General features: G+C 50.0%; 1 protein-coding gene across 2 annotated transcripts in view; it reads left to right on the forward strand.

Moving 5' to 3' along the window:
- smg6 (SMG6 nonsense mediated mRNA decay factor) overlaps positions 1–9,100 on the forward strand; it is a 40,889-nt gene extending 31,789 nt beyond the window's left edge. For both annotated transcript variants that reach the window (XM_036989494.1, XM_036989495.1), the window contains 4 exons: positions 504–648; positions 5,854–6,122; positions 6,324–6,405; positions 8,074–9,100. In XM_036989494.1, the coding sequence (XP_036845389.1) occupies positions 504–648; positions 5,854–6,122; positions 6,324–6,405; positions 8,074–8,204 (627 nt within the window). In that variant the 3' untranslated portion in view covers positions 8,205–9,100. The remainder of the gene's footprint in view (positions 1–503; positions 649–5,853; positions 6,123–6,323; positions 6,406–8,073) is intronic.
- The last annotated feature ends 748 nt before the right edge of the window (positions 9,101–9,848 follow it).

The raw sequence follows: 9,848 nt of genomic DNA on the forward strand, positions 1-9,848 counted from the left end.
TAAGGTCTACTACACCTGTTGTATTCAGCATTTCACTGTAAGGTCTACCTGTTGTATTCAGCATTTCACTGTAAGGTCTACTACACCTGTTGTATTCAGCATTTCACTGTGAGGTCTACTACACCTGTTGTATTCAGCATTTCACTGTAAGGTCTACTACACCTGTTGTATTCAGCATTTCACTGTGAGGTCTACTACACCTGTTGTATTCAGCATTTCACTGTGAGGTCTACTACACCTGTTGTATTCAGCATTTCACTGTAAGGTCTACTACACCTGTTGTATTCAGCATTTCACTGTAAGGTCTACTACACCTGTTGTATTCAGCATTTCACTGTGAGGTCTACTACACCTGTTGTATTCGGGCGCACGTGACAAATAAACTTTGATTTGATTTTGATTTGTAACGTGTGTGTGTGTGTGTGTGTGTGTGTGTGTGTGTGTGTGTGTGTGCGTGTGTGTGTGTGCGTGTGTGTGTGTGCGTGTGTGTTCCCTCCGTCCAGGCGGTGTTACAGACGTGTGGTCAGTTGGAGTTAGAGGTCCGTCCTCTTTTCCTGGTCCCCGACACCAACGGTTTCATCGACCACCTCACCGGCCTCAAGACGCTGCTTCAGTCTGGAACGTACATTGTGGTGGTGCCCCTCATCGGTAACTACCACACACTAACAAACATACAGTAAATTCCTTCGACCGCCTCACCAAAACACTTCAGTCTGGGACGTACATCGACCGCCTCACCAAAACACTTCAGTCTGGGACGTACATCGACCGCCTCACCAAAACACTTCAGTCTGGGACGTACATCGACCGCCTCACCAAAACACTTCAGGGACTTCAGAAAGTATTCACACCCCTTGACTTTTATCACACATTTAGTTGTGTTTACATACAGCCCAAATTTTAAATTGATTAAATGTAGATTTGTTTTGTTGTGTCGCTGACCTACACACAATAATGTCACGGTGGAATTATGTTTGTAGAAATGTTTACAAAATTAATTAAATGTGAAAAGTTGAGTCAATATGTATTCAAACCCCTTTTTTAAGTTCACGTGTTTTAACAAGTCGCATAATAATTATAAGTCACTATAACATGATTTTTGAACGACTACCCCAACACATATAAATTATCTGTAAGGTCTCTCAGTCGAGCAGTGAATTTCAAACACAGATTCAACCACAAAGACCAGGGAGGTTTTTCAACACCTCGCAAAGAAGGGCACCTATTGCTGAAATAGCATTTAAAAAAGCAGACATTGAATATCCCTTTGAACATGGTGAAGTTATTAATTTCACTTTGGATGGTGTATCAATACACCCAGTCACTACAAAGATACAGGCGTCCTTCCTAACTCAGTTGCCGGAGAGGAAAGAAACCGCTCAGGAATTTCACCATGAGGCCAATGGTGATTTTAAAATAGTTAAGAGTTTAATGGCTGTGACGTGTGACCTGAGGATGGATCAAGAACAGTGTAGTTACTCCACAATAGTAACATATTTGACAGAGTAAGAAGAAAGCCTGTACTGAATAAAAAAATATTACAAAACATCCTGTTTGCAACAAGTCACTAAAGTAATACTGCAAAAAAAAATCTGGCAAACAAATTAACTTTATGTCCCGAATACAACGTGTTGTGTTTGGGGCAAACACAACACATCACTGAGTACCACTCTTCATATTTTCAAGCATGGTGGTGGCTGCATCATGTTATGGGTATGCTTGTCATTGGCAAGGACTAGGGAGTTTTTTTTTTTTTTAGGATAAAAAAAAAAAACGGAATAGAGCTAAGCACAGGCAAAATCCTAGAGGAAACCCTGGTTCAGTCTGACTTCCAACAGACACTGAGAGACATTCACCTTACATCAGGACAATAACCTCAAACAGAAGGCCAAATATACACTGGGCGGCAGGTAGCCTAGTGGTTAGAGTGTAGGGGGGGCAGGTAGCCTAGTGGTTAGAGTGTAGGGGCGGCAGGTAGCCTAGTGGTTAGAGTGTAGGGGGGGCAGGTAGCCTAGTGGTTAGAGTGTAGAGGTGGCAGGTAGCCTAGCGGTTAGAGTGTAGGGGCGGCAGGTAGCCTAGTGGTTAGAGTGTAGGGGGGGCAGGTAGCCTAGTGGTTAGAGTGTAGGGGCGGCAGGTAGCCTAGTGGTTAGAGTGTAGGGGGGGCAGGTAGCCTAGTGGTTAGAGAGTGTAGGGGGGGCAGGTAGCCTAGTGGTTAGAGAGTGTAGGGGGGGCAGGTAGCCTAGTGGTTAGAGTGTAGGGGGGGCAGGTAGCCTAGTGGTTAGAGTGTAGGGGCGGCAGGTAGCCTAGTGGTTAGAGTGTAGGGGGGGCAGGTAGCCTAGTGGTTAGAGTGTAGGGGGGGCAGGTAGCCTAGTGGTTAGAGTGTAGGGGCGGCAGGTAGCCTAGTGGTTAGAGTGTAGGGGCGGCAGGTAGCCTAGTGATTAGAGTGTAGGGACGGCAGGTAGTCTAGTGGTTAGAATGTAGGGGCGGCAGGTAGCCTAGTGGTTAGAGTGTAGGGGGGGCAGGTAGCCTAGTGGTTAGAGAGTGTAGGGGGGGCAGGTAGCCTAGTGGTTAGAGAGTGTAGGGGGGGCAGGTAGCCTAGTGGTTAGAGTGTAGGGGGGGCAGGTAGCCTAGTGGTTAGAGTGTAGGGGCGGCAGGTAGCCTAGTGGTTAGAGTGTAGGGGGGGCAGGTAGCCTAGTGGTTAGAGTGTAGGGGGGGCAGGTAGCCTAGTGGTTAGAGTGTAGGGGCGGCAGGTAGCCTAGTGGTTAGAGTGTAGGGGCGGCAGGTAGCCTAGTGATTAGAGTGTAGGGACGGCAGGTAGTCTAGTGGTTAGAATGTAGGGGGGGCAGGTAGCCTAGTGGTTAGAGTGTTGGCCGAGCTGACAATGTAAAAATCTGCCCCTGAACAAGACAGTTAACCCACAGTTCCCCGGTAGCCCATCAATCGAATGTTTCTGAGTTGCCTAGTTACAGTTTTGACTTAAATCGGCTTAAAAATCTATGACAGAACATGAAAATGGCTGTGTAGCAATGATCAACAACCAACTTGACAGAGCTTGAAGAATTTTTAAACGAATAAGTGCAAATATTGTACATTCCAGGTGTGCAAAGCTCTTAGCGACTTACCCAGAAAGACTCACAGCTGTAATCGCTGCCAAAGGTGATTCTAGCATGTGTTGAATACTTACAGTACCAGTCAAACATTTGGACACACCTACTCATTCCAGGGTTCTAGAACACCTACTCATTCAAGGGTTCTAGAACACCTACTCATTCAAGGGTTCTAGAACACCTACTCATTCAAGGGTTCTAGAACACCTACTCATTCAAGGGTTTTTCTTTATTTTTTACTATTATCTACATTGTAGGATAATAGTTTAGACATCAAATGCATTCCAGGTGACTACCTCATGAAGCTGGTTGAGAGAATGCCAAGAGTGTGCAAAGCTGTCATCAAGGCAAAGGGTGGCTACTTTAAAGAATCTCAAATATAAAATATATTTGGATTTGTTTAACACTTTTTTGGTTACTACATGATTCCATATGTGTTTTTCATAGTTTGTCTTCAGTATTATTTTACAATGTAGAAAGAGAAAGAAAAACCCTTGAATGAGTAGGTGTGTCAACTTTTGTCCGTATTGATTTCGTCAAAACATTTGCTAACATTTCTAAAAACATGTTTTCACTTTGTCATGGTGGGATATTGTGTGTAGATGGGTGAGATAATTATAATTGTTTTTATAAATGTTTAATTCAGGCTGTAACTCAACATATAATGTGGAATAAGTCAACTGATATAAATGCTGTCTGAAGGCACGGTCCATACTAGTGGTGCCCCTCTATTGTGAGACTAAGAGGGAAGGAGTAGAGCATTGCACGGGCATGACATTTAAGCCTGAGCCCTACCCTATCCTACTCTACCCTACCCTATCCTACCCTACTCTACCCTATCCTACTCTACCCTACCCTATCCTACTCTACCCTATTCTACCCTACCCTATCCTACTCTACCCTATTCTACCCTAGCCTATCCTACTCTACCCTACTCTACCCTATCCCACCCTACCCTACTCTACGCTAGCCTGGCTGACTCTACCATATCCTACCCTAGCCTGGCCGAGTCTACCCTAGCCTATCCTACTCTACCCTGGCCTACCCTACTCTAGCCTATCCTACCCTAGCCTACACTACTCTACCCTAGCCGATCCTACTCTACCCTACCCTATCCGACTCTACCCTGGCCTATCCTACTCTACCCTGGCCTATCCGACTCTACCCTAGCCTAGCCGACCCGAGCCTAGACGACCCTAGCCGACCCGAGCCTAGACGACCCTAGCCTGGCCTACTCAACCCTACTCTACTCTAGCCTATCCTACTCTACCCTATCTTACTCTACCCTAGCCTATCCTACCCTAGCCTATCCTACTCCACCCTACTCTACCCTAGCCTACACTACTCTACCCTAGCCTATCTTACTCTACCCTACCCGACTCTACCCTACCCTGGCCTATCCTACCCTGGCCTATCCTACTCTACCCTGGCCTAGCCGACCCTAGCCTAGCCGACCCTACCCAAGCCTGGCCGACTCGACCCTACTCTACTCTAACCTATTCTACTCTACCCTAGCCTACCCTACTCTAGCCTACCCTAGCCTATCCTACTCTACCCTGGCCTACCCTGGCCTAGCCTACTCTACCCTAGCCTACCCTAGCCGATCCTACTCTACCCTACCCTAGCCGATCCTAACCTACCCTACCCTAGCCGATCCTACCCTATCCGACTCTACCCTACCCTGGCCTATCCTACTCGACCCTACCCTATCCGACTCTACCCTGGCCTATCCGACTCTACCCTAGCCGACCCGAGCCTAGCCTAGACGACCCTACCCAAGCCTGGCCGACCCTACCGTACCCAAGCCTGGCCGACTCTACCCAAGCCTGGCCGACCCTACCGTACCCAAGCCTGGCCGACCCTACTCTACCCTAGCCTGGCCGACCCTACCCAAGCCTGGCCGACCCTACCGTACCCAAGCCTACCCTACCCTGGCCGACCCTACCGAACCCAAGCCTGGCCGACTCTACCCTACCCAAGCCTGGCCGACTCTACCCTACCCAAGCCTGGCCGACTCTACCGTACCCAAGCCTACCCTACTCTACCCTAGCCTGGCCGACCCTACCGAACCCAAGCCTGGCCGACTCTACCGTACCCAAGCCTACCCTACTCTACCCTAGCCTGGCCGACTCTACCCTACCCAAGCCTGGCCGACTCTACCCTACCCAAGCCTGGCCGACTCTACCCTACCCTAGCCTGGCCGACTCTACCCTACCCAAGCCTGGCCGACTCTACCCTACCCAAGCCTGGCCGACTCTACCCTACCCAAGCCTGGCCGACTCTACCCTACCCAAGCCTGGCCGACTCTACCCTACCCAAGCCTGGCCGACTCTACCCTACCCAAGCCTGGCCGACCCTACCCTGCCCGACCCTACCCTGCCCTAGCCTACCCTGCCCTAGCCTAGCCTGATTGCTTCTTCTGCCAAATGATTATTTTACAACTTTTCTGAGTTGTTGACTATTTATTTCCCTTTTTGTTTGTTTATTCCACTTGCTTTGACAACGTAAACATGTGTTTCCTGAGTGAGAGAGAGAGACAGCCATCAATATCAGGTTTTTAGGAGTTAGGGGAATGTTTAGTTCTGACTGTAGATGTCTTTTCCCTCTTCTCTCTCCTTCTTCTCTCTCTCTTCTCTCTCCCTTCTCACTCATTTCTCTCTTCTCTCCAACCTCCTCTTCTCTTCTCTCTCCCTCCTCTTCTCTCTCCTTCCTCATTTCTCCCTCTTCTCTCCCTCCCCTCCTTCAGTGATAACAGAGTTGGATGGTCTGGCAAAGGGGCAGGAGAGCTGCGATGGCTCTGGCAGTGGGCGTGGTGGCAGTGGTTGTCGTGGAAACACCGGTGGTGGTGGTGGTGGACCGACCCACGCCCGGTCGGTCCAGGAGAAGGCTAAGGTTGCCGTGGCGTTTCTGGAGCGAGGGTTCGAGGCCAGGGAGCCCTGTCTCAGAGCGCTGACCAGCAGAGGAAGTCAACTGGAGTCTATCGCCTTCCGCAGCGAAGACACCTCCGGACAACAGGTGTGTGTGTGACGTGTATATTACGCGTGTGTCCAAGTGCCCCAGATCCTCTGTCACGTATTTGACCATCTCTTGTGTGTGAATTAGAGTTTGGAACGGTCTTCCACTGCAAGTCAATCCTATTTCATCCAATTTCGGACTGTCGTTGAAATTCAGCTTTAGATTTACCGGTCTCTTTCCCCCCCCCCCCCCCTCCTCCAGGGAAACAATGATGATGTCATCTTGTCCTGCTGTCTCCACTACTGCAAAGATGAGGCTAAAAGCTTGATGCCTGCACAGACAAGTAAGCTGTCTCCTTCCACCAACACACTCATGCATGTGTTGCACAATCTGTCTATACTATATTTATTCTACCTTTACTCCTCCCTCCCTCCGTCTCTCATACCTCCCCTCGTCTCTCATACCTCCCCTCCGTCTCTCATATCTCCCCTCCTCCCTCCGTCTCTCATACCTCCCTCCGTCTCCCCTCCTCCCTCCGTGTCTCATACCTCCCCTCCTCCCTCCGTGTCTCATATCTCCCCTCGTCCCTCGGTCTCTCATATCCCCCCTCGTCCCTCGGTCTCTCATATCCCCCCTCCTCCCTCCGTCTCTCATACCTCCCCCAGTTTCTCATACCTCCCTCCGTGTCTCATACCTCCCCTCCTCCCTCCGTGTCTCATATCTCCCCTTGTCCCTCGGTCTCTCATATCCCACCTCCGTCTCTCATATCTCCCCTCCTCCCTCCGTCTCTCATACCTCCCCCCGTCTCTCATACCTCCCCCCGTCTCTCATACCTCCCCCCGTCTCTCATACCTCCCCCCGTCTCTCATACCTCCCTCCGTCTCTCATACCTCCCTCCGTCTCCCCTCCTCCCTCCGTCTCTCATACCTCCCTCCGTCTCTCATACCTCCCTCCGTCTCCCCTCCTCCCTCCGTGTCTCATATCTCCCCTCGTCCCTCGGTCTCTCATATCCCCCCTCGTCCCTCGGTCTCTCATATCCCCCCTCCTCCCTCCGTCTCTCATACCTCCCCCAGTTTCTCATACCTCCCTCCGTGTCTCATACCTCCCCTCCTCCCTCCGTGTCTCATATCTCCCCTTGTCCCTCGGTCTCTCATATCCCACCTCCGTCTCTCATATCTCCCCTCCTCCCTCCGTGTCTCATATCTCCCCTCCTCCCTCCGTGTCTCATATCTCCCCTCCTCCCTCCGTGTCTCATATCTCCCCTCCTCCCTCCGTCTCTCATACCTCCCTCCGTCTCTCATACCTCCCTCCGTCTCCCCTCCTCCCTCCGTCTCTCATATCTCCCCTCCTCCCTTCGTCTCTCATGCCTCCCCCCGTCTCTCATACCTCCCCCCGTCTCTCATATCTCCCCTCCGTCTCTCATACCTCCCTCCGTCTCCCCTCCTCCTTCCGTCTCTCATACCTCCCCTCCGTCTCTCATACCTCCCCTCGTCTCATACCTTCCCTCCTCCCTCTGTCTCCCCTCCTCCCTCTGTCTCCCCTCCTCCCTCCGTCTCTCATACCTCCCCTCCTCCCTCCGTCTCTCATACCTCCCCTCCTCCCTCCGTCTCTCATACTTCCCCTCATCCCTCCGTCTCTCATACTTCCCCTCATCCCTCCGTCTCTCATACCTCCCCTCCTCCCTCCGTCTCTCATACCTCCCCTCCTCCCTCCCTCATACTTCCCCTCCTCCCTCCGTCTCTCATACCTTCCCTCCGTCTCTCATACTTCCCCTCCCTCCGTCTCTCATACCTTCCCTCCGTCTCTCATACCTCCCCTCCTCCCTCCGTCTCTCATACTTCCCCTCCTCCCTCCGTCTCTCATACTTCCCCTCCTCCCTCCGTCTCTCATACCTTCCCTCCGTCTCTCATACCTCCCCTCCTCCCTCGGTCTCTCATACCGTCTCTTATACCTTCCCTCCTCCCTCCGTCTCTCATATCTCCCCTTCTCTCTCTTCTTTCCTCTCTCCCAGACGGTCCAGTGCGTTTGCGTCGGGAGGTGGTTCTCCTGACAGATGACCGTAACCTGCGGGTCAAAGCCCTGACCAGGAATGTGCCGGTCAGGGACATTCCTGCCTTCCTCACCTGGGCCAAAGTGGGCTGAACCGGGTCACACACAGACCACGCCCAGAGCACCCAGACAACCAATCAACTGCTGATAACCGCTGGCCACCTCCCACACCACCTTGGAGTGGAGAAGGAGAATATACGCTAATGCAGAAGAGAAGACTGTTGGAGGGAGAGAGACGAAGGAGAAACTCATTGTTTTTTTGGTGGAAAAGCTCAAATGAAAACTTTAAAAAAAGCATTTTTTTTTTGGAGGAGTGGAATGAGTTGAATTGTCTGAGAGCTTTTTTCTCCTCTTGTTGTGGTGAGGTGTGTGTGTGTTAATAACTGCTTCTCTCAGAGGGAAGGAGGAGGGAGGACAGGAGCAGAGATAGATGCAGGAAGAACTGTAGAAGAAAGAGAGAGAGAGAGAGAGGAGGTGTGTGAGTGTGTGTTATTATCTGGCTTCTCCATTCCAGCCGTGCGCCCTTCATAACTTCTGCAGTGTGTTCACAAGGCCAGCAGCAGTATTTACCTCTGTGGAAACGACAGAGCAGAGAAGAAATAGAGAGAGAGAGGTCTGAGGGCTGAGGAGGAAGGCCGTAGCCTGACTGAAGACTTATCACTGGCTGTGTGATTTGTCTGTTTAACTGACATCTTGTCTGTAACCCCAGAGCAGCACAGAGAGAGGCCCTGTAGTGGCAAGGAGGGAGGCTGTGGTGATGGGTTACCAGGTTCTGGTGTATTAGATTAGGGGATTGGTACCCCCCACCTTAATCTCCTTGACGCGGAGCCACACGCTCAGCCTCGGATGGCCAGGATTTGGTTTGCATCCCAGTTGCCCAGCAACAGTGTTGGTGATGTTGGTACCCCCAGCAGCTTGATGGTAACGGAGTCATTTCCAAGTTGGGGTTTCTATAAAGGAGCAGCTTTAAAAAAAAAAAAATCAAAAGACGAAGAAAATATACTTTTTCTGATTTAGCATTGTGGATGTGGCGGTGTGTTTTAGTTGGTGTCCATTGTGTGTGTGTGTGTGTGTGATGTTTATGCTCTACAGAAGAGCTCGTCTTTCTGCTTACATTTTTTTCCACCCACAAACCGTTTTGGTTTGTTTTAAGTTTTTTTAACAAGTCAAATAAGATTTGAATGTTTTATTTCATCGTACATTTAGTTTGTTTCTCTTGGGGTTTTTACCACCGCCTGTGGGGTAACGCAACAGCTTGTTCAGCTTCTATTCATTATCTATCTATTGTTCTTCACGTTGAGTATAGAACTCTGCTGATCTGAGTGAACATATCTAGACTGGCTAGATATGTTCAGTAACGTGTTTGTGTGTGTGTGCGCGGATTTCTCGGAACTGGTAATTGGCGGATTTTTCCCCACTCACTAAATAAAAAAAGGTAAGCAGATTAAATATAATTTAATTTATTATAATTTGCCAAATTGTCCGGAAGAATCCCATTTGCAAAAGATAGCTTTTGTTGTTGTTGATGGAAATACATTTATCCGGCCCTGCTTATCGGCCTGTAGGTAAATGTGCACAATTAAGTGGAATTAAATTGTCGCGTTCCTTCTTCCCAGTCGTCCTATCTTTCCCACGGCATACAGAGACCTGAACATCACCCGTCAGACAGAGCTGCTGCTGCTGAGAGACTGGTTCAGCTCGTTGCTGGACTGAAAAGCACTTTTATAAGCCCAGTTA

The sequence above is a fragment of the Oncorhynchus mykiss genome, chromosome 10 (genome assembly GCF_013265735.2).
Source record: "Oncorhynchus mykiss isolate Arlee chromosome 10, USDA_OmykA_1.1, whole genome shotgun sequence".
In the NCBI taxonomy this organism is placed as follows: domain Eukaryota; kingdom Metazoa; phylum Chordata; class Actinopteri; order Salmoniformes; family Salmonidae; genus Oncorhynchus; species Oncorhynchus mykiss.